Here is a 24,114-nt window from a genome sequence, read left to right as displayed (position 1 = left end):
ATGGGTCATGGCTTGTTACCTCATTTTGTACATGTCCTGCTTCCTCTGTGTCTGGCTGGTGACTCCTCTGACTCAGTTCTTCTTCCCAGAGTTTTCCTAGTCTGGCTCTCCTACTCAATCTCCCCTGCCCAGTTATTAGCCAGACAGTTCTTTATTAATCAGTGAGAGTAATATATATTTACAGTGTACAAAGATTGTTCCACAGTAACCTATGATATGGCTTAAGGTATTTATAATAATTTAAGCTCAAAACCGTGGATGTCAATCCATATTGTGGAATCAGAGAATGGGTTCCCAAAAGGTTATCTTCTGACCATACCGGAGTCATGGCATATACATGCCATCCTCACACCTGTGTGTATGCACATACCAAATAATAAATAAATAAATAAATAAATATATAAAAAAATTTTAAAGACCTTCATTTTAGAATCTGTTTTGTCTTGGCTTCATTTCTGTGTTCACTTACGTATAGCAGGGAAGTGGCTGTCCAAGGTTCCAAGGAATCTGAATACTGCGAGTCATGAAATCTGATGAATTATCATATTTTGAAAACTTTTAAAAGCCCTAAAATTCTTGCCACTTGATCTCTTGAGCCAGACTGGGAAGAAAAAGAGCAGTGAGTGATGGGTAGGGCAGAGAAGCAGCCATGGCCAGGCAGCGATAGGGATGCTTCCTGAGCCTCTGGGCTTGCTGGGAGAAGCTGGGGAGGAAAGAAGCAGAAAGCAGTTGGGGGTGCAACTGGGAAGTTACAGAGCACATTCTCTCTAAGTAAGATGCCCTTTGGCCTCTAACAGGGGAAAAGAGTCAGAGGTCATCAGGGGTCAGGGTCATTATTTCCCTTGCTTCTCTAGGTCCACTGTGACTTCACCAAACAGAGCCTCTACACAAGGCTGGCCTTCAAAGCCATGCCCAGGAGGAGAAGAGTGGATTCTGTGTTTTTTCCTTCCCGTGGCATGGCTCAGGCAGGTCCCGGCTTCCTTCTTGCTGGATCCAGCTGAAGCCCAGTTTTAGCTCAGAGCACAAGCTATGCATTCACGGATTCCTGGAAGGCTGGGAGCCAGTCAGTTAGACAGATGTTTCTTACCCAAGACCTGATTTGTGTGCTCCTTTGTGGCTCTGCCAACAGTAGTCCTTCGCTGTCTAGGCCCCGTAAATTCTATCATGAGATCAGAAAACAGCCTGTGTCCAAGGCAGGGATAGAGAGATGGAGGAAGAGGGAGAGAGAGATGTTGTATAAGAGCAGCAGAGCGGTGGGGCTGCATCCCGCTAGCTTTACACCTGAAATAATTACACGGAAACTGTATTGTTTTAAACACTGCCTGGCCCATTAGTTTTAACCTCTTATCGGCTAGCTCTTACATATTGATCTAACCCATTTCTAATAATCTGTGTAGCCCACGAGGTGGCTTACCAGGAAAGATTTTAACCTGTGTCTGCCTTGGGTTGGAGAATCATGGCGACTGCCTGACTCAGCTTCTTTCTCCCAGCATTCTGTTCTGTTTACTCCACCCACCTAAGGGTTGGCCTATCAAATGGGCCTAGGCAGTTTCTTTATTAATTAACCAATGAAAGCAACAGATTAGAAAGAAATCCCTCCCACATCAGAGAGGGGGGATGTTTCTAATAAATGCATGTTCTGCTCAAGTGGGTATAGCCCAGTGCCCCCCACTTGGTTCTTTATTTTGTTTCCAATTTTGCATTTTCATAGATAAAGATGCTCTCAACTTGCTTGTGTGTTAATCTTTGTAAAGAGGTGAGATATTAATGGGACTGGGAGTAGAATTTCAGGATGGAGAGCAAGAAGATACAGGGATCATAGAGGACAAGGTCAGGAGATTTGGGAGCAATAAGGCAAGTGAGGGATCGTCCTGGGCATTGGACACACATTTACCATCTCAAATCGAGTCTCTCTGTGGGCACACACAGTTTTCTGGAAGACTGGGCCACGCATCACCCTTCAGGTACTGGACTATGTGAAGTGAGGCCTGAGAGACCGTGGTTGAGGGCACCAGACTGGGCTCAGATGAGTAGCTGTTGATTGACTGATAAGGATGGAGGTGGAGATAGTATGATATGCATTGATCAGAGGGTCTTCTGCGTGCTAATGGATATACTGCTATAGGCCTATGTCCTCAGCCAGTTTGCAAAAAAAAAAAAAATTATTTTGAGACAGTCTTGTTAATTTGCTCAGCTGGCCCTGATTTAGGCTCCTCCTACCTCAGCCTCCAGTGAGTAGCTGGAATGACAGGTGTGTCAGGCAAGGAAGTCTCTTGATGTTTAAATAATTTGTGTAGCCGTAACAGTGCTTCTGTCCTGTGATGGTCACTTTGACTGTCACCTTGATACAAGCTAGAGTCACCTGGAAGACTTTACGGCCTGCATCAGGTTATCCTGTGGGCATGTTCATGGGTGACCATCTTTGTTTGTTTGTTTGGAAGGGGATTTCGAGAGAGGGTTTTTTCTGTGTAGTCTTGGCTACCCTGGAACTCACTCTAGACCAGGCTGTCCCTGAACTCACAGAGATTCTCCTGCCTCTGCCTTCTGAGTGCTGGGATTAAAGGTGTGTACCACCAACACCTGGCATGTGTGTGATTATCTTGGTCAGGTAGTCCTGAGGGCACGTTTGTGGGTGATTATCTTGTTTGCCTTAACTGGTGAGAAAGACCTCCTCTGATAAAAGCAGCACTATTACCAGGTTTGGGGCCCGGGCTGTATAAGGGTAGGGAGAGCAAACTGAGCAATAGCGTGTGTCTCTATTCCTCAGCATTCTTGGTTTTTGTTTTGTTTTGTTTTTTTCAAGACAGGGGTTCTCTGTAGCTTTGGAGCCTGTCTTGGAACTAGCTCTTGTAGACCAGGCTGGCCTCGAACTCACAGAGATCACCTGCCTCTGCTTCCTGAGTGCTGGGATTAAAGGCGTGCACCACCACAGCCAGGCTTTCCTCTGCACTCTTTTTTTTTTTTTTTTTCGAGACAGGGTTTCTCTGTGGCTTTGGAGCCTGTCCTGGAACTAGCTCTTGTAGACCAGGCTGGTCTCGAACTCACAGAGATCCGCCTGCCTCTGCTTCCCGAGTGCTGGGATTAAAGGCGTGCGCCACCATCGCCCGGCTTCCTCTGCACTCTTGACTGTAGATGTGGGTAGCTATTTCAGGCTCTTGCTACTGTGACATCCCTAAAAAGTATGGATTATAAACTGGAATCATAGACAAAAATAAGCCCTTTCTCCCCTAAATTTCTTTCTGTTAGGCCATTTTATCACAATAATAGAAGTGAACGGAGGACCTTCTGTGAGGCAAGGTCTATACAGATGCCCCATGATGCTGTGGGCTTCCACAGAAAAAGGCACCAGGTAGGATTTAGGAACGTCTTGACTCATGGAGCTCTCAGGTTCCACACCTACCTGTGTCAGCACAGAAGCTCCAGGAGGGCTTCAAATGAACTGATTTAAAAAAATTACAGCCTGTCCTTGTTACAATTCGAGTCTAATAAGCAGGCCTTCACATTTGTAATGACGATGCTTCCCTTCCATAGCCCCTACGGCTAGAGAATGGAGGAAAGATGATCATGTCTTCCCGGACAGGGCTCAGTTCTGGAAACTTCACTTTTTAAAATGGAGGTCATAATTAGTCCATTAAGAATGAAGGAAAATGAGGCCGGGTGTGGTGGTGCACACCTTTCATCCCAGCACTCAGGGGGCAGAGGCAGTTGTATCTCTGTGAGTCTGAGGCCAGCCTGGTCTACAGAGCGAGTTCCAGGATGGCCAGGGCTACATAGTGAGGGAAAATGAAAGTACCATGAATTACTAACGTTAAGAACAGACAAGACTGTATGTTTATACAGGAAAAACTACAGGTGAGCCAGGGCATCTAGGCAGCTCTTTGTGCATGGATACAGTCCCCTAAGATCATTTCTACATGGCATATGAGTTATGCCCAATGTCCTCGGAGGATTAGATGGAATATTGAGTCAATGCTATCGTCAAAGCTAAAATGCATCCAACCATTTTAGTCTTTGTTCCAGACTATGATAACACGTGAGTGGGCCTGAGCCAACTGTTCCAAAACCACAAGAGCTTCATGGGAGAAGCCTTCATGACTCCAAGTTAGGCACTTAACCATTTCACCGAGACTGGGGACAGGAGTGTTGGGTCTTTCCAAGTTTATGTTGCAGAAAGATGGTTCTCAGAGAATTCTAAGTGACATTCCTGGGTGAAACCAGAAGTCAGACACATAGTCAGCCTTCTGAATCCAGTCTGTTGCATCTGTAATTTTTCTAAAAATATGTTTTCTTTTCAAAAATTTTTATTTTATACGTGTTAGTGTTTTTCCTGCATGTATGCCTGCGTACCACCATATTTGTGCTTGGTTCCTGAGCAATCCAGAATAGCTCATCAAATCCCCTGGAACTAGAGCTACAGACATTTGTGGGCCACTATACAGGTCTATGTTGGTGCTAGGATCAAACCCAGGTACTGTGGGAGGGTAGTAAGTGCTCTAACCACTGAGCTATCACACCAGTCTCTCTGAAATCTATTTTAAACATTTCAGGTGAGCTGAGTGTGATGGTACCCTCAATCAATCCCAGCACTGGGAGGCAGAGGAAGGCAGAGCTTTATGAGTTCAAGACTAGCCTGATCTACATAGTGAGTTTCAAGCCATCCAGAAATAGAGAATGAGACCCTGTCTCAGAAAAGTGTATGTGTGCAGATGGTTCGCAGTTAAGAGTCCCAGCTGCTCCTTCCGAGGACCTTGGTTCAACGTCTAGCATCTGCATGTCTGCTTACAACTGTCAGTAACTCCAGTTCCTGGGGCTCCGATGCCCTTTTCTGGCCTCTCTGAATGCTATACACATGGGATGTACAGACCTACCTGAAGGCAAAACACTCATATACATAAAAGAACAAATTACAGGTGAATGAGCCAATCATTCCCTAGCCAATATAGTATGGCTTACATACCACTTACATTGTATTGTAAATTATAAGTAATCTAGAGATGACCTGAAGTGTAGGGGAGCCAGGCATCATCGTGCAGGCCCATCATCCCAGCATTTGGGAAGCTTAGACTATGGGGTTATGAGTTCAAGGTCAGCCTGGACTACTGAGTGAGCTCAAGGTCAATTTGATCTACATAGCAAGACAATATTTTAAAAAACAAATAAAATGAGGTGCATCAAAAATATGCATAGGTAGTATGCGTGCATGGTGCCACTTTCATTTAAGAGCCTGAGCCTTTGGCTATCCACACGGCCTGGAACTCACTCCCCTCAGCTGGGGAGAATTGATTTTCTAAAGCGAATGTTCCATGAAAAGGCAAGTTGGGGGCCTCGAGGCAGAAAGAGATTTGTTTAAAGTTTGGCTCAACTGGGGGAATTTTAAGGGCATCTTGCTGACCCTTTTGCACAGCTCGTCTTAAGTGCACCCCCAAACTCACTCTTGCTGCTTGAGAGGGACCCTATCCACAGAAACACGTGGCTACAGAACTCTCAGGCCCCTGTATGAGTTCTTTCTCATGAACAGCCCATTGAGATGAACACATGAATGTTCTCTTTTAATGCGCTTAGGCAAGGGTATTTTCACTGATCCAGTAAACATTTACGAGGCAGCTAGGCTGTGCCAGGTGGTATGTTAGGCACAAACCAGGTGGAAATTCCACTCAAAGAGACCTCAAAGCCCCAAAGGAGACAGATGAATAAATGAAAACTTTAGATATGAGAGTCCTTCAAAATATTAAACATAAAGTTGTCCTGGGATCCAGACAGCCCCAAGAGAAAAGAAAGCACGGGCCGGTACAAACACCCACACACAGAGTCCACTGTAGCGCTCTCCAGAGTGAGTGAAAGGTAGGAGGAATGTAGCGAACGCATGGACAAACATACTCTACCCTCGTCAGTGTTAGTCATCAGTGAAAAGAAATGAAGTTCTAATTCATGACACACCATGAGCAAACCTGGAAAACAGTTTGCCAAGGGCAAAAGGCCGGGCACAGAAGGCCAGGTGTTGTATGAGTCTATTCAGTGGAAATGTCTAGACTGGGCAGATCCATAGCCATAGGGCATGCAGGAGAGGTTGCCTTGGGCTTGAGGAGAATGGGGAAATGGCTACTAGTGATCTAGGGGTTCCTCTTTTTTTTAAAGATTTATTTATTTATTATGTATACAGTGTTCTGCTTGCATGTACACCTGCATGCCAGAGGAAGGCACCAGATCTCATTATAGATGGTTATGAACCACCATGTGGTTGCTGGGAATTGAACTCAGGACCTCTGAAAGAGCAGCTAGTGCTCTTAACCACTGAGCCATCTCTCCAACCCCCTAGGGGTTCCTCTTAAAGAACAAAAGTGAAGTTGATTGTGGTGAAGTTTGCCTCATTTTGTGATTAGTTTCCGAAGTGTTGGGTTGCAGTTGTGCACTTTAAATAAGTGAATTCTATGTTCTGCAAAGTCCCTCTCAAAAAGCTTGTCACAGTGGGGGCTGTAGAGATGGCTCAGTGGCTAAGAACACTTGCTGCTCATCCATGAGGACTGGAGTTCAGATCCCAGCACCAACATTGGGCTGCTCACAAATGCCTGTAACCTACAGGCATGGGGGCACACACCTTTAATTCCATCGCTAAGGAGTCAGAGGCAGATGGATCGCTGTCTCTATGAATTTGAGGCCTGCTTGGTGTACATAGCGAGTTCCAGGCTAGTCAAGGTTACATAGTGAGACTCTACTTTAACAAAACTAAAAAAACAAACAAAAACTCTAAATGTCTATAAGGTCAGCTCTAAGGAAACTGATCCCCTATTCTGAACTCCACAGGCACCACACCTACCTGTGCATATGGTCACACAGACACACGCACATACACACAAATAAAATTCTCCCGTGCAGAGTCAGAGACGGGTGTGGTACGAGACACTCAGAGGGAAGTGAAGTCTGAGCAGGGGAAACTTGAAAGTCAGTGTTTCCACAGCCTTGTAGAGCAGAGGACACACATTAGAAATGAGTTCGTGGATGTCTTCTGTTTTGTTTTTTTGTTTTTCAAGACAGGATTTCTCTGGGCAACAGCCCTGGCTGTCTGGAACTCTCTTTGTAGAGCAGGCTGGCCTTGAACTCACAGAGCTCTGTCTGCCTCTGCCTCCTGAGTGCTGGAATTAAATGTATGTGCCACCATGCTCAGCTGGATGCTCTATTTTCAACTTCTCATGCAAGAACATTTTCCTTGATTGACTCAATAAACATTTATGAAGCATCTAGTTTGAGCTACTTATCATATTAGGGGAGAATGTGATCTACATCTTCCTTCAAAAAGACCTCATGGCTCTATCAGAGATACATGGAGCCCTATCAGAATGGAAAGCATTGCCAGAGACCCAGAACCAGCCACTCCTGAGGATAAGCAAGTATCCCAGTGGTCCCAGAACATAGGAGACTGCTTGGGCATGGAGGGAAGTCTGACTTACACACACACACACACACACACACACACACACACACACACACACACCCTGAAACAGGAGAGGCTGACAACTGGGCACACAGACCTCAGGGCCAGGTGACTCGGACTCAATTCCAGCTCTGGATTTACTGAACTTTATGGTTGAGCAATCACTTTACCTCCTTATTCCTTAATCCCCTCCTCTGTGATGCAGATTGACAGGAGAATAAGCACCGAGGCATCCAAAGTCCTTGCATTGAGGTCTGGCAGGCTCTGGGTGCGTCCTGTGTGTGGACCTCAGATGGTACTGAATCCCTGCCGAGCGACCCAAGGGCTACTCAAGGTCATCCTTCAAGGTTGCGCAGGGCAAAGAGGCGAGACTAAAGCGCTGCTGAGATGGAGGAGGAGGAGGCTGCAGTCAGACGTGGTAGGTGGTCTCTGGGGAGGTCAGGAGCAGGGATGGCAAGGAGAGAGAGCGGTGGATAGACACCAGAAGAATAAACACCAGAGTGTGGTAAAAAGCTAAGGGCAGGAGGAGTTGAGGTGTGCCCGCTCACAGGCAGGTGGTTGCTGAGTTTCTGATTTGGATAACTGGGTGGATGGATGGTGGGATCCTTCATGGAGGTGGAGAAGACAGAACAAAGAGAAAGTGTACAAGTCATGTCAATGGCCATGTCTAGTATATGGTACTTATGGGATCCAAACCAGGCCTTTATGATCACTACTACTACTACTATTATTATTTTATATTATTTGTACACAATAATTTCATGTTAATTATATATATATATTCTTTTGATCATATTCACCCTGCTTTTCTTCTTTTGTCCCCTCCTGCTTCCCAATAGTTGTCTTTACCTCCAATATAAGCTATATGTTACATGAAATATGCATGTTATATAGTATTGTATATGCAATCTATATTTCACCTATGAGACTCAGGCTCACAGAGATCCACCTGCCTCTGCCTCCCAAGTGCTGGGACTAAAGGTGTGTGCCATTGCTCCTAGGCTGTGTCTGTCTTGTCTTTTTTTTTTTTTTTTTTGATTTTTCGAGACAGGGTTTCTCCGTAGCTTTTTGGTTCCTATCCTGGAACTAGCTCTTGTAGACCAGGCTGGCCTCGAACTCACAGAGATCCGCCTGCCTCTGCCTCCCGAGTGCTGGGATTAAAGGCGTGCGCCACCACCGCCCGGCTGTCTGCCTTGTCTTAATGTAAAGCAATGATAGCAATGATCTTCATTCAGTTCCATCCATTTTCCTGCAGATGACATAATGTCTATTTTCCTTATAGTTGAATAAAACCCCATTGTGGGTATCTTCCTCCCTGCCTCTTCCTCTGTGTGTGTGGGAAGTACGTGTTAGTGTGTACATACCTGCAGAGATGTGCGGTTACTCCCAGATGTCTTTCCTTGATTACTCTCCACCTTTATTTTTTTGAGACTGAGTGTCTCCCTGAGCTCATTGGCTCCGCTGGGCTGAATGGCTAAGGTGCTTCTGTGATCTGACTGTCTCTGCATGCCTCAACCACTCCCTCCCCTGCCTTTTTACATAGGCTCTAGGGAGCCAGACCCAGGTCCTCCTGCTTGCATGGTGGACATTTTACGAATTGAGTCATCTCCCCAACCTATCTTCTTTATCTATTTTATCTGTCACTTAGTTGACAGACAACTAGGCTGATTTCATAATGTGGCTATTGCGAATAGTGTCACAGGCGTGTGGCTGTCTCTTTTGTACAGTGATGGTGATACCTTCGGGAATATACACAAGAGTCAAACTGAGTCTTCAGATTCCAGACCTAGACCCTTCCAGTCACTAGAGTTATGACCTTTTCTTGGCTTGTTACACTACAGGGTAGACATCATGAATCGGCCAGTTCTGCTGTGCACCCAGCCTGGTGGGCAGCCCTGATACAGAACGAATGAAGACTCAAGGGTATGACCAGCTGGGTACCAATGGTTTGGGACTGAAAGTTCCAAGGGAACTGGGAGATCATGGGAAGCAGCTAAGGGCCATTTCTGGGATCAGCTCAGCATACTTAGCACAAACCTAAGGCCAACAACTCAGAATGTGAGATTCACACTTAATTCTCCTCTGAGGACTCTAGTACTCTGCTCAGAGACTCCTGACTCTGGCCATTGTCTTCCAGGCTGCTTTAGGAGGGCAGCATGGGGGTCACTCTCTAAGCCTTTTGGCACAGACAATGTATATACAAAGCCCCAAAGTGGGAATAAGTGATTTTGGTGAAGTGGTAAAGTTTACCCCAAACGGACTGGCTGGTGACTGACTGATAAAGGGGTGTGGGAGAAAGTCAGCGCTCAATAAGTCTGTGGTTGAATGGGGGATCTTTCCATGGTCATGGGTAGGCAGGGATGTCAAGGTTGCCACAGGTATTCCCACATCTACTGTTTCACCTAGGATTCCTGCCAAAATGGCTCTGCCCTATGGCCCATTCCTCTTGCGGGACCGTGTGCTAATATACCCATCCACCACTTCCAGTCCTCGGCAGGTGTGGCAAGCGCTCTTTAGCTGAGTCGTCTCCCCAGAGCAGCAATAAAGATGTGGAACTATTTTGCTAGTGTTGTCTACTGAAACCTCAGCAAACCTAGAGTTCCATGTTTTAAAGCTGTTATAACTAATTCATGAAGTTTGCAGTTCTGGGAATTGAACCTAGAGTCTCTCACATATCAGGAAAACTCCCTGCCACTGGCTATACTCCCAGGCCAAAGGCTTCATGTTTTGCTTGACAAACATCACCTCAGAGAACAATGGACCAAGTGAGGAAATCCTGTAGGTATCATCAGAATGGCCCCCGCGTCTCGGTGAGCATCACCAGACATCAGAGTATACTCCAGACATTAGGGACCATCCTTGTCTGACATTTGAGTGTAATGATCTGTGAGAACTCCATATGTTTCAGCCACGATTACCAGGGTCCTACCCTTCCTTGAGCAAAGGCAAAGAACTCATTCAAACATGCCACTGGTCTCCCCACCCTGACTCAGGCTGAGTATTCTTCATAGAACCTCCTCGGGCATGGTTGTTGGGAAGGACACTTCAAATCTGTCCCTGCCAGGGCCCCCACCAACTACAAGCTCTGCTTCTGAGCAGGTTTTGCCAGGCGCCAAAAACATCTCCAGTGCTCTGGCCAGGAGCAGCCAATGGAAACCACAGCCAGGACCCCTCCCACTCTCCCCCAGTGGCACCCCAGCTTCCTGCCTCCTGTCTCTCTTTCCTGACTGTCTGCCGGACTCAGAAGTGAGGATTCACCGGGCAGCAGCTTCAGCAGTACTGGAGGCTCCAAGACACCGCATCTCATCTGCCCTGTGGTCTCTGGAGGCGCACTGCAAAGATGTCCTGGAGACAAGCCATCCTCCTGTCGTCTCTCTTGGCCATGGTGCTCCTGTGTAGTAAGTATGGGAGGGCTGAAGAGTGGGCTGTGTCAGCTACATCGTAAGACCTTCTCTGTATAGGTCAGCTTGCTCAGCTTGCTCAGGTGGCATGGGTAGGAAGAGATATTAAGGTACCTATTCTTGGGGGGTGTGTGTGTGTGTGTGTGTGTGTGTGTGTGTGTGTGTATACTAGATAATATAACACTGAGAAAAATAGCAAAGATAACAAATAGGAAACAAGCCAGCTCACACGGTAGATTCCATAAAGATTGGCTATGGGGCTGGTATATTGAGGGGCAGAGGGTCCCAATGTAGTCTAACAAATCACCACACCCAGAATCATTGAAGCCCCACCGGGGCCTCTGATGCTGCAACCTTTCCCTGTACCCCACAGTGCTCCAAGAGGGGACCAGTGCCTCTGTGGGCAGCAGCCAGGCAGCCGGAGAAGAGGCACAGGAGGGTGAGTCTATGGGCTATCCTTACACGCGGGACAGGTGGATCTTGCTCCCCCAATCCCACGCTGGTTGTGAAGAGCGCTTTTCTGGTTTCAGGTATGAAACAGAAGATTTTCATGCCAGAGTCTGACGCTTCGAATTTCCTCAAGAGGCGTGGCAAGCGGTCTCCCAAGTCCCAAGATGAGGTCAATGGTAAGGATGTGAATGGTCTCCCTTCCATAACGAATACCAAAGCTCTTGGATGTTAGGTTGACTAGGGCTCTAAACGACCAACAGTGTCATATTTGGGGTCAGTGAGATAGCCCTATGGGTGAAGGGGCCCCGAATTCAATCCCTGGAACCCACACAGTAGGAGACAACTGACTCCTACAAGTTGACCTCTGACCTCCGTGTGCACACTGTGTCACATGTCCCTAACAAGTGAAATAAAAATGTAGGAACTGGTTGTCAGTCACAGGTTGGATCAATGTGGCACCAAAGTAAGGAACAATAAAAACGATGCTACCTCAAGAGCACCAAGATGTATTCAGAAGGTGATAAAAACTCAGGGTACCGGTACTAGGGCCCCACGTGCTAAGAAGAGTGGGCTTGGTAACAGTTCTGCTGCAGAGTGGCCCCAGCCATTCCCTCCCTCTGATTCCAGTTTCCTTATCTATAGACCCAGGAAAGATGCCTCAAATTTAGGGCAATGTAGCAAGAGAGGGGGGCTGGTGTTTGTTTGTTTGTTTTTCTGCAGTTTAATTGTCTGTGAATTTCAGAGTCTCCAGGACTCTGAAGTCTGGTTCTTGACTTTCCAACCCAGCAGGGACTGAACTTTCCTCCTCTGAATTGATTCTTCCAAACCTCTGAGTTCAGACCATCCTGGCTGAGTCTGTGGCTTGATTCTTTCCTTGTGCGTGTGGATGAATGAACTCTTTGTGTCCCTTACCACGGTCTGCAAGGTGACTTCTCGCTCAGTAAAAACAGCAGGATTATTTTCAAATGACGGGGAAAGAATGGAGATGGAAGTGCTTGCAAATCCTCCTTTTTTTAAGATTGGAGAAGTCTAACCAACCACAGTAGGCATAGTGCCAGACCTCACACAGGTTGAAATTTGAAGTAGGCCAATGTCAAGCAACACTGAAAGTCTGTGCTAGAGGTTCAGACCTTGATTGCAGCCACAGAAGCAACCTCTGGCAGACACTGGGGAAGGAAACAGGTGTGGACTGGCAATTATCTTCTGCCTGTGAAACTGAGTCAGAATAATGGGGTGTGCGATTAAGCCTGAGCTCTCTCACCTTGGAAGGCAGCTCAGGCAGGAAGGTAGTAGGGGAGGCCCAGCATATCCAAGTAAATACCCAGGACTTCACAGAAGGGGATTGGCAGTCAATGGGCCAACTTCTGTGGATAGGCAGAGAAGCATCACCTTGGAATTAATCTGAACTTGGAACTGCTTTAGAAAAAGAATTGGATGTGTGTGTGTGTGTGTGTGTGCGTGCATACATGTGGGGACCAAAAGACAATTTCAGGAGTTATCTCTAAGTTGCTGTTCACTGTTTTAAGGCAGGGTCTCTCAGTGGCTTGGAACTTGCCAGATAGTCTAATCTGGTTGACCAGCAAGCCCCTTGGATGTTTCTCCCATCCAAGCTCTGGGATTACAACTGCATGGCACCATGCCCAGTTACTTTTTGAAAATATATACAATGCGTATGCTGCATCCCATGAAACATTGTTTAGGTTGAGTATGACATCATCCTTTGTTGCTGTTAATGTCAGGTGGCCAATTGTTGGATGGTTTCTTTTACGAAGATGCTTCTTTAGAAACAGGTAGTCACTCATGATGGCCTTCCTAAACCTGAGCGCTCCTGCTGTAGCTTCCTGACACCTGGAGCCACATCAGAGTCTCCAGTGGGTCAGAAGGGAGACACTGCCATGTGAGGTGCTCCTGCCCAGGCAGCTGTGTGGCCTCCATTAGGTCACCGCACCTCTCTGAGCCTGAGGAATCTGTAGGATGTGGAGATGGGCTGAACCATGCATGAACCATTTCTGCCAGGATAAAGTTTTCTGCCACTGTAAATAGAGACAGAACTTTGGGAAGAAACACAGACTTCCCTCAGAAGTCTGTACTAAGGCAAATTCACAGGCAACCTGGCTTTAATGAGTCAATTAGCACTCATATTTACTTATGAATATAAGCTTCTTGCTTCCAGGAGGGATTTGAGGTTTTCTTATTTTTCTTTTTTCTCTACATCCTTATTTTTTTCTTCTTTCCTCCCTCAACATAGCAAAACAAAAATCCCACTCACCTATTCACTCTGTGTTGTGTGTATGTGTGCATGTGCACGCCACAGTGTGTGCAGGGGTCAGAGGACAGTTTGTGGTTGCTGATTCTCTCCTTCCACCGTGTAGATTCTGGGGTTCCCACTCAGGTTGTCAGGCTTGGTGGTAAGCACCCTGCTGCTGAGCCATCTTCCTGCCCTTCTTCTCTCTCTTCTCCCCACCTCCTTCTCCCCAGTACTAGGTATTGACTTCAAGGCCTTGTGCCTTGTCCAACACTCCATACCATGGAGTGGTGATGGGGACTGTGGTGCCTTAGCTTTTCTGCTTCTTGTTTTCCTCTTGCATATCTGTGTTGGAGGGCAACAAGCGCTATAGTCCAAACCGTGACATGAGGGGTTTCTTGAGAATGTGAGGCAATCTCAGGGGCCCACTCTTCTTGAAGTGCCTATGACCACAGGCCTCCAGTGTGTTTTCCCACTGAAGGACACATTATAAGAGCCTTTAAAGTAAAGAGCTTTAAATAACACCTTCCAGAACATACAGCTCTCAGACTTTTATTATAGATGCCATCATGCTTGGTACAAAGTTATTTGAATATTACTGTTATTTCGCAATGTTGGGAATTGAACCTTAGGACCTGCACATTCTAGGCAAGTGCTCTACCATGGAGTCACACTCCCCAGCCTGCTGACATGTGATTCTACACCCTTCTTAACTGTGACACGGTTGTTCCTCTTAAGAAGTGGAAGAATGGAGTCTTTCTATATCTGCTTTACTTTTTTTCAGTATTTGGTTTGTGTGTGTGTATTTTGTGTGCAGCAGGGGCTCATCTGCTATGGTGCACAAGCAGAGGTCAGAGAGCAGCTAGTGGGGCTGGTTCTTTCCTACCATATGGGTCCTAGGGACTGAATCACGTTGTCAGACTTGGTGACAGGCACTTTCAGCCACTGAGGCGTCTGGCCAGCCCCTCTTATCTACCCTTTTCATCTCGGTGCCAATCTCACACCCTTGCTGTGACAGGGACGCAGAGCAGACTAGACGGTATTCATCAATGTGAGATTAACTGTCACAAATCTTTATTTTTACTTTATATGTATGGGTGTTTTGCATGCATGTATGTAATATGTGTATCACATGCATGTCTGGTGCCTGTGGAGGCCAGAATAAGGACACTGGATTTCCTGGAATTGGAGTTACTGATGGTTGGGAGCTGCTTCGTGGGTGCTTAGAATCCAACCTAGGTCCCCTGGAAGAGCAGCCAGTGCTCTTAACTGCTGAGCCATCTCTCCAGCCCCAAAATTAATTTTCAGTCCAATTAATCTTTGGAGAGTTTATTTTCCATCATGGGAGTTAAAGTTTCTAAGTGGTCTGGTACTTGGGTCGCATGACTCACTTTGGGACCAGAGCCAAGGCACTTGCCCTGTTTGGGCCTCCATCTTCCCCTCCGCAAAATGGGGCAGCTGGATAGAGTCTCCCAGGCCCTTCACCGTGTAAAGTCCAGCTGAGGCATAAACCATTTCAGCAAAGCCCTTGGTCGCCCCTCTTCCCATCAGATCCAGTCTCTCAGGCACACTGGGGTGTCCCTCATACATGTGCCCCCCTTGCTCTTTTCTCAAGAACAACTTTGTCTTCACAGTGGAAAACAGACAGAAGCTGCGGGATGACGAGCTGCGGAGAGAGTACTATGAGGAACAAAGGAATGAGTTTGAGAACTTCGTGGAGGAACAAAGAGATGGTAAGAGCTCTCCGGCAGCATTGTTGTGGGAGGAGAGCATGGTGAGCAAGGCCAGGCTTGCCCCCATGTTCCCCTGATGTCTCCGCCTTCTGAGGCTGGGGTCACTGTGTCCACCCAGTGTTCTACATGGATTTTGATCCTCTCGTCTTCACACTTGTATGTGGCAAGATCATGATCTGCTAAGAGATCTCTCCAGCCTATAACAACACTCTGGTCAAAAGAACTGGCCACACAAAAGCACTGGTTCTTTTTTAATTTTCATTTATTTATTTATTTACCATGCCTCATACCTGACTTCTAATAGCTATGGTCCATCTCGGCTTCTCAATTACCCAATAGCAACATGGATCCTTAAGGTTCCCCACCCCCAAGGGTTTCTGTGCCTCTTTTTACTCATCTGTTGGAGGTACCCTTTTTACTAAGCCTTCGCTCTCATTGATAGAGTAGAAAAAATGCAGAGAGTTTGGGGCTCTTATGAGGCAATGGGAATCTTCTTCCTACGATTGGGACTCCGATCAGGACATGCTCATACCAGGCCTCATAGGAGGAGGTGTCGGTGGGGGATAGTTCAGGAAGGTTCTGTCTGCACTGCAGCTTACTAGTGGGCTCGTGTCACCCACAGCAGATATCCATAGAGACTCTTAATGGAGAGAAAGGAGGGAAAGAAGGAAGAAAGATGGAATAAGGGGGAGAGGGGAGGCCAGGTGGTGGTGCACGTCTTTAATCCCAGCATTCCGGAGGCAGAGGCAGGTGGAGCTCTGTGAGTTCAAGGCTATCCTGGTCTACAGAGCAAGTGCCAGGACAGGCTACAAAGCTACACAGAGAAACCCTGCCTCAAAAAACAAAACAAAACTAACAAAAGTGGAAGGGGAGCCTGGGGAGATGGAGAAGAATGAAAATATAAATATTTCTCTGAGTCTTTTCCAATTTCAAGCCTGATGTGTCCCCACATAGTCTCTCGGAACCTCCTGCTGCACGAGCTTGGGCACAAAGCTTTCGTTGGGATCTTGTCGACTTCTGTTCTCCTGGCTTATGGGCTCTGATGGGTGAGGAGGTCCTTCCTCTAAGGGCACAGAGAGAAGGCTACTGCTAGAGACTGAGGGCTGAAGCTGTGCCCAGTGCCCGGCAGTCGGCACCCAGCTAAGCCCTGCAAGCAGGTGTTGGGCTCGAATCCTAGGAAATCAAACTTTCTTGGGAACATAGTGTAAGGAACTCAGATTGTTACCTCAGGAGCAAATGCCTCAGTTAGAGATTTGTGGACCTTGGCGAGCAGCTGAGGAGAGCTGGCTTGTTTTTAAAACCTGAGGATTTGGAATCCAAGTTTGCTTCAGTGTGACTTACTCCCACTGTTCCTAATAACACTTGACACGGTGCCATATTAAATGCTTCAGGCCTTTTCCAGGCCTGGTGGTGCTGGCATGGAATCCCAGCACTTCCTTGGTGGATTGAAGCAGGGGAATCTTAGCCTTGAAGCCAGCCTGGGTTACACAGTGGAACTGTCTCAAACAAACAAAATGAGAACAAAACAAAAACAACCCCCCCCCCAAAAAAAAACCCAAATCAAGCAAAATGTATTATTTTCAAATTTCTAGCATGTGGCTGGACAAAACCTCACTGTTTTCTCTTTCATGATGAGTTGGGATGCCGGGTTCAGAGGATACAGAAACTGTGGTCCTTGAGCCCCACCCACACAGTGAGGCAGAGGCTGCTTGGGGACTGCACTCCAGCGCTTTTGGCATCGAGAATTTGTAGGATCTCTGAACCATCTTCATTTCACAGTCTCAAAGAGTGAGCTTAGGGAAGGTCCACAGCCATGCATGGCAATGTGCAGGAGATGCCCTCGGATGCGTGCGCAGGGTGTGCCGGCAAGCTGCAGTTCTTCTCCATTGTGAGAAATCACACTCATGGAGGCCTTGGGGATCTTCCACCGGTCCACAGGGATGAAGGAATGGTCAGTGAGAAAGAGAGCGACCTGAAGGGTCTCTCCAGAGCTTAATACAGGAAGAGGAAAGAGGGCCAGCCTAGCTCACCATAGAATCAATTTTTGAAAAAAGTCGAACTCATTACCACCTCACCCCACCCAGCCATTCTGCCCTAGGTGACTCTCACAGTGGTCCAGCTGTCAGAACTTGTTACCTTGCAGACACCTGCAGCCTTTTTCCTGTAAAATACTTTTATTTATATGATTTTCAAGGACTTTTGGCAGTGAATAATAACAATTATTGAAAGCTATAAACTAGATGTAACAATTTTCAGTAAGATGCCCTTTTTATTTTCTTGGTTTTTTGAGACAGGGTTTCTCTGTGGAGATGCCCTTTTAAAATTATTAATTATCTTCATTTATTTTATAGCCTGACTGTAGTTTCTCCTCCCTCTTCTTCCATCCCCCACCCCATCCCCCAATCCATTCCTCCTCCTGTTTCTGTTCAGAAAGGGGTAGGCCTCCCATGGGTGTCAACAAAGCATGGCATATCAAGTTGAGGTAGGACTGAGCTCCTCTCCTTGTATGAAGGCTGGGCAAGGCAGCCCAGTACAAGAAGTAGGTTCCCGAAAGTCAGCCAAAGCATTAGGGACAGGTTCTGTTCCCACCATTAGTAGTCCCACAAGTAGATCACACTACACAATTGCCACACACAAGTAGAGGGTGCAGGTTGTTTTCTGAGCCCCATGACAACCTGCTTTCAGTTCACAGCTTCATGCTAAGCCAAAGTCTGAGCTCTGCCAGTGAGCTGCTTCCTAAGAGGGACACCTTAACCAGCATCGATGTCAAAAACATAGCTCGGAGAGGAGTTGCTCCACTGAGAAATGTCTGGAAGGCTAACACCTCCACCAGGGCTGGGCTCTGTGTGTACCTGGTTGTTCCAAATACAGAAGGGGATTTCAGGGCGAAGGGGAGCACACAGAAATGAGACCTTCTCAGTAGCCATGGTGCCTGACATGTGTGTCACCTGCCCCTTTTCCGGTTAATTTTGACAACAAAATTTTATTGTCGAAGCTTAGAAAACATAGAACACGCCAGGTATGGTGGCATGTACCTGTAATTCCAGCACTCAGGAAGTTGATGCAGCAGGAACATGAGTTCCAGATCAGCCTCAAATGCATAAGATTTTATCTCAAAAAAAGCAAAACAAAAGTTTATAGGGAAAATACCATGAGACACCATTCCATGCTGCCAATAATTTCCATGTTTGTCTTTAAATTATTGTTAGTGTGTGTTTGTGTGTGTGTGTGTGTGCGTGCGTGCACACGCATGCACAAGCACGCATGTGAATATAGAGGTGAGAACAACTTGTGGGAGTTGATTCTTTTTCACGTGGGTTTGAGGTGTAGAACTCAGGTTGTTAGGCTTAACGCCAAGCACTACCCCCAGACAACCCATCTCACTGGCCCTCATACATGAGTTTTTCAAGGTGTGGCTTGTATCCCCATGTGGCCATGACATTACTTGCTAGTTTGATGTCTAGTTGTCTGTTTCAGCCTTTCCCCTCATTGCTGGGTAGACTAGGTAAGACAGCTTGGATACCTTTGTCTCCGTTCTGCTGGCAACCAGCCATGAGCTTTATCCCCTTGCTTGATCCAAAACCTGTGTACACATGGTCACCAGCCCCTGTCAGCTCTGATCTTGGAGCTGATGCACAGGAATCTTGGCTCAATGTCCCTTTAGCAGGTGCTGTGGACTGATTGACAACTAAAACAGGGTTGGGTGTCCTCTCTATGCACAGTGACCTTTGTCTTTCCTCTTCAGAGCAGGAAGAGAGGACCAGGGAGGCAGTGGAGCAGTGGCGGCAGTGGCATTATGACGGCCTGTACCCTCCCTACCTCTACAACCGCCATCACATCTGACCTCAACCTGAAGCAACTGAGGAAGACAGGCATGACACCCGCCACCCATCTCCCCGACCCACTTCCCGCCCACCTGCCTGTCTCCTACAGACAGGCCCACAAGGTGAAGCTCAGGGGCTGCCCAGGCCAACAGCTCTGGGAACACACACCCTTTATTCTGATGTCTTACAATACCTGGCTTTTGTTTCTTTGTGGATTTTTTTTTTTTGAGGTGAACAACCACCTATGTTTTCTCCCATTATTAAATCTACATGCTGTCCCCTTGTTTAGCCACTGGAAACAGGATTAGAATGCCCATCTGATAGGACTGTTAAAAGGATTGCAGCAAAAGGTTTGCTTATGGCCTATTAATAAAGTTGCTGACTTAACCTTGTGTGGCATCATAACAAAACTCCAAGGGAGCCGTGTGTCCGTGTCATGCTAAGTGCATGCTCTAGACTGAGCTACACCCCTTCCCCTATCCCCCCCCCCAATTTTATATGCTGAAACCCTGTACACAGGCAGAATGGAGGACCCGCCCTCCTTCCAGGGCCTGGTACTCGCCTTTCAAAACTAGGAGAATCCAGCTTGGAGTACAAGGCCCATCACGGTTCACAGTGGAGTGACAAACTTCTGTAGCACCACAGATACACAGCCATCTCTCTTCCCCCATTTCTCTTTCCTACGGGAATTTGTGGGGGCCTCTTTACCAGAAGCCTCAGTACAGTGGTCATGGTTCAGGTAGGTTCAGTTTCCACACGAGGAAGTAAGTCTCTGTCGGGTAGCAGGTACTCAGAGAATTTTCAGTGCGTCTGAGTTTTCCCTCCATAACTGTTTTGTATCAAAGCCAATGGTGTTCTCGGGGGGTGTGGCTAGTGTCGGTGTCCCTAATTCCTTACTCAGAAAAGGGGTGAAATGCGGGCCCTAATTTCTGTATTGTCAACCTGGAGATAGCAGCAATTTGAAACATTCACAGGTGAGTCTTGGGGAAGGGGCCCTTGAAACACACACGGCTGCCAGTGCCATCACACCTCACCAGGCTACCAGTGCACACCTACCTGCAGGATTTGTCTGTCCCTACCCCCAGTGCTTCTGCGTGAGGCCCAGCCCCAGAAGAAAGGCTGTTCGGGAGCCTATTTATCTGCCATTGTTTGAGTCTAGACTGCCACAAAAACCCGAAGTTAAAAGGTTGGCACAGGTGGGCCCAGAAGGAGGAGTTCTGGGACAAAGACCTCACAGGGACTGTGCACCTTGATGCCTTCCCATTCTCTCTCGCTGCTGACCATGAAATGAGTGCCACATGTTCCTGCCATGACAGGCCCCACGCAAAGCCACAAGACGGGTCAGCCATGGACTGAAGCTTCAAAAACCAAGAAGGACCCTAACTCCTCTCTCTTTAGATACTGCTGGTCCCCAGGTATTTGTTACAGTAGTGGGAGGCCAACAGCTGCTGCTCTACATTGCCCTCTGTGGATATGCCATGCAGCTGTAAGTTAGCATGTGCTAACACAGGGGAAAACTGGTATCAATAAAAAGCTTGGAAGGTACCTCGATATTTGATAGCTATTTTTATTACATTACCGGAGGGTGCTGAGGTTACCAGCACTCCCAAGAAATGGGCATCTCAATGTTGAGATAGATCTCAACAGAAAGGATCTGGCTTCTCATGGAAACTGGATGAGAACGCACTCGGGTTTGAGCAGACCAAAGTTTGGAGATGTTCCTCTCTAATTTACTAGAGACTCACACAGATTCCACCTGATTCCTGTCCCATCTCCAAATGACAGAATAAGAGTCCAGAAACCGTTATTAATTCCCAAGTTTGTTTTCTTGGGGTGGCTCCTTTAGGTACCTGATCCACTTAGACTGGAAATCCTAGACTGATCCACCTTCATTCATACCTTCTGGGCCACCAAACATGAAGGGTAGTGAACCTTTCTAATGGGGCTAACCTTTCTAATAGCTTAGCCTGCTGTGAGCTTAGGTGGCTGGATTATATGTTGTTGGGCTAATGATCCAAGGGAGGTTGGACTGTGGTCACTTTTGGTTAGCCAGGAGCTAGATGACACAGGCTTTGAGAACTTTCCTCTTTGACGGGTAATTGGGAAGAAAGGTGCTTTCTAAATTGACTACAGTTGTCTCTCGGTATCTGAGAAGACTGGGTCCCAGACTAACCAATGTCTAAAGATGTTCATTTCCTGTCATAAGCCACATGATGGGGTGATAGCTGTAGGGGGTCCAACCTCGATAGAATTAGCAGGTTCCAGGGTAGGAGTGTGAGGATTAGAATTATTTAGCAAAAGGAACAAAGATATGAGAGAAATAAAAGACAGAAACACGGAACAGCACTGGGAGAGAAATTCAGTGAATACTAAATTCGCCTGTGTTTATTTTCCACATGCTTATATACTCCACTCCAAAAGGGGAGGGGAGACTTCGTTAACATGATATAAGGAATAGACCAAGTGTCCTGCAGGCAGCCACTCCTGGAACTTCCTGCCAATCTCCTTGAAGGAGCAGGAATAGCCTTGAATTCTCTGACTTTTGGTCAAGTAGAGTGGACGCACCTCTACACTCAAATTAACCACCCCCTAGGTCAGGATTTCTTATTTGTAGTCACAACTGTTGTCAACGACTCTGAGAGAGCAAGAATAAACTTCAAACTCTGACCTTTAGTCAAGATGGAAGGCACTCATATCTGTGAGCCCTGGAAAGTTCTTATATAAACCATGTATGCAGTAGCATTTGCACAACCCTCCCCCAAACATCTTGTATGTTCCAGTTCGTCTCTTGATCATGTAAAGGTAATACAATATAAATGGTATTATTCTCGAACTATTATTTTGAGAACAATGACAAAAATGTCTTAAGTCAGTGCAGATGTGATCTTTATCTCAAATGATTTTAATCTGTGGTTGTTGAGCTGGTATATACAAAATCCCACACATCTGGGTTACACACCCAGCTGGGCAACAGAAGAAAGGTAAAGTATCGCTCTCTCTATTCTAGGGAATCAGGGGTCCTAATCTGGTTGACCCTGTCCACTTGACCCACTTTCACCCGACCTCCTGGTTGGCATCTCCTCCCACAGGCTAGCAGGCAGGTAGATGGCAACAGCTGGGTCCACACACGCACCAGCCTGTGGTGTCCGACGGAAGGGATGCTGGCACCAAGCAGACGTCCGAAAGTAAGATTTGGGAGAACAGCCAGTTAAAAAAATAAGTAAACAAAACAAAACCCTTAACAGTCTGCCCTTGCCTCTTCAATGGCTGCACTTGGCATACTGGCCCTCGATAAAGAATTCTGGCGGCAGAGGCCAGGGAGGAATTCTTTCACCTCACTCACCCCTGTTCCCAACAAGGGGTCCATTATATTTAGTTTTCAAATTCAGTCTAGAACGCCTTCACTAAAAGGCCAGCACTGCCACTCCCTGGTGAGAACGATGCCAAAGGTAACAGGACCAGGAATCCGAGCAACCAGATTCCATGGGGCACTGGCCAACAGAGCAATTTGTACTTTCCTGGCCTTGTCAAGAGCGGCTACTGGGACAGGTTTCTGCTCTTTCCTTCCATCGCTGTCCCCTCTTTCTGAAGAGGCTGAGAAGGAAGGTGTCAAAATTGTCTAATTTCTATTCACAGGTTTTATTTACAAATACTGGGAGGTGGGGGCTCAAGTTGGAGGTAGATTGGCAAAGCAATGCTTACCAAGTTCAAGGTCCTGGGCTCAATTCCCAGCACCACCCAAAACAAGGACAGTGACCAAAGAAACCGCTCCAGGGGTGATTCTATTTACTCAGACTTCCTGGGAAGTGGCGTGGGGACTTTCCGAAGCCCCACAATGAGTCTTGTATTTTCTCTGTACTTGTTACGTGTGTCTCCATTTGGTTGAGTTATTTAATTTTTAATTAATTTTCAAACAGTAGTGTTCTAATGCCTTGGTAAGATCTTCCTAATTTAGCCTGGTGAGATGGCTCACAGAGTAAAAAGTGCCTGTAATACACATTAGCTCTACCACTTGCTATAGAATAGTCCTTAACTGTTTTTTTATAAACTTAATGAACTCACTCACTCACTCAAAATCAAAAATATGGCTACTGCAGATCACTCTCTAGAGCAGAGGTTCTCAATCTGAGGGTCGTCTTCAAAACTACATTATGATTCATAACAGTAGCAAAATCACAGTTATAAAGTAGCAATGAAATAATTTTATGGCTGGGGGTCACCACAACATGAGAAACTGTATTAAACAGTTGCAGCATTAGGAAAGTTAAGAACCACTGACTTAGGTCATACACAACCATCTTTAGACTCCTTCATGATTAAAGCAAGCATTTGTATTCAGACTAGAGACCAAATTTTTATAACGTATCCCAATGCTACACACAAACAGTTGGCTGGTGAAAGCAGCCCGATGCTGAAGGGTGGTGACAAGGATGAAAACTGCAATGAGATGCCACTACACACTGATTAGAATAGTGAAGCTTAAAAATGATTAACAAGGGGCTGGGGAGAGGGCGCAACAGTGAAGAGCATTTGCTGCTCTTCCAGGAGAGCTTGGCTCCCAGCATCCATATAGGTGAGCTTAGGACAGCCTGTGACTTCAGCACCAGGGGATCTGAAGCCCTTTTCTGGCCTCTGTGGACACTTGTATATACACAGAATGCACACGCATGTGCACACACACACACCTTAAAAAGGCTGACAGTATCAGGGGTTGGTAATGCTGTGGAGCAAACGGAAAATTGAATTTTCACACATTTACTAGTTGGTGTGAAAGAGAATACAACCACTTTCCAGTAAGGCTAGCAGTGTCTTATAAAGCTAACACACACACACACACACACACACACACACACACACATATATATTTATGATACAACCTAGATATTCTGTTTTTAGATTTTACCTAAAAGATCCAAGACATAAACACAGAAATACTTCTGAGTGGATATTTGTAGCAGCTTTAGTCACAGTCCCAAAGTGGAAATGATCCAATCAAAATGCCCAGTAATAGGTGATTAAATAAACGACAGGC

At 46.6% G+C, this 24,114-nt stretch overlaps 1 protein-coding gene across 1 annotated transcript; it reads left to right on the top strand.

The window, feature by feature from the left end:
• Nucleotides 1–10,670: 10,670 nt before the first annotated feature.
• Nucleotides 10,671–19,463, top strand: Ucma (upper zone of growth plate and cartilage matrix associated). Its single transcript, XM_041630873.1, has 5 exons — nt 10,671–10,827; nt 11,204–11,269; nt 11,361–11,456; nt 15,160–15,258; nt 19,004–19,463. Exons 1-5 carry the CDS (start codon nt 10,770–10,772, stop codon nt 19,099–19,101), a joined length of 417 nt encoding a protein of 138 aa, XP_041486807.1. The 5' UTR covers nt 10,671–10,769; the 3' UTR covers nt 19,102–19,463.
• Nucleotides 19,464–24,114: the final 4,651 nt, after the last annotated feature.

The sequence above is a fragment of the Microtus oregoni genome, unplaced genomic scaffold, assembly GCF_018167655.1.
Source record: "Microtus oregoni isolate MIOR12 unplaced genomic scaffold, Mior012 000035F_ref0000213, whole genome shotgun sequence".
NCBI classification, from domain to species: domain Eukaryota; kingdom Metazoa; phylum Chordata; class Mammalia; order Rodentia; family Cricetidae; genus Microtus; species Microtus oregoni.
Note: the sequence above shows the minus strand (reverse complement) of the source record. Positions and strands in the feature narration are given on the sequence as shown.

Coding starts and splice junctions, on each gene's coding strand:
- Ucma (XM_041630873.1), top strand. CDS start 10,770: ATGTCCTGGAGACAAGCCATCCTCCTGTCGTCTCTCTTGGCCATGGTG. Junction 11,457..15,159: donor GTCCCAAGATGAGGTCAATG/GTAAGGATGTGA, acceptor TTGTCTTCACAG/TGGAAAACAGACAGAAGCTG. Junction 15,259..19,003: donor CGTGGAGGAACAAAGAGATG/GTAAGAGCTCTC, acceptor TTTCCTCTTCAG/AGCAGGAAGAGAGGACCAGG.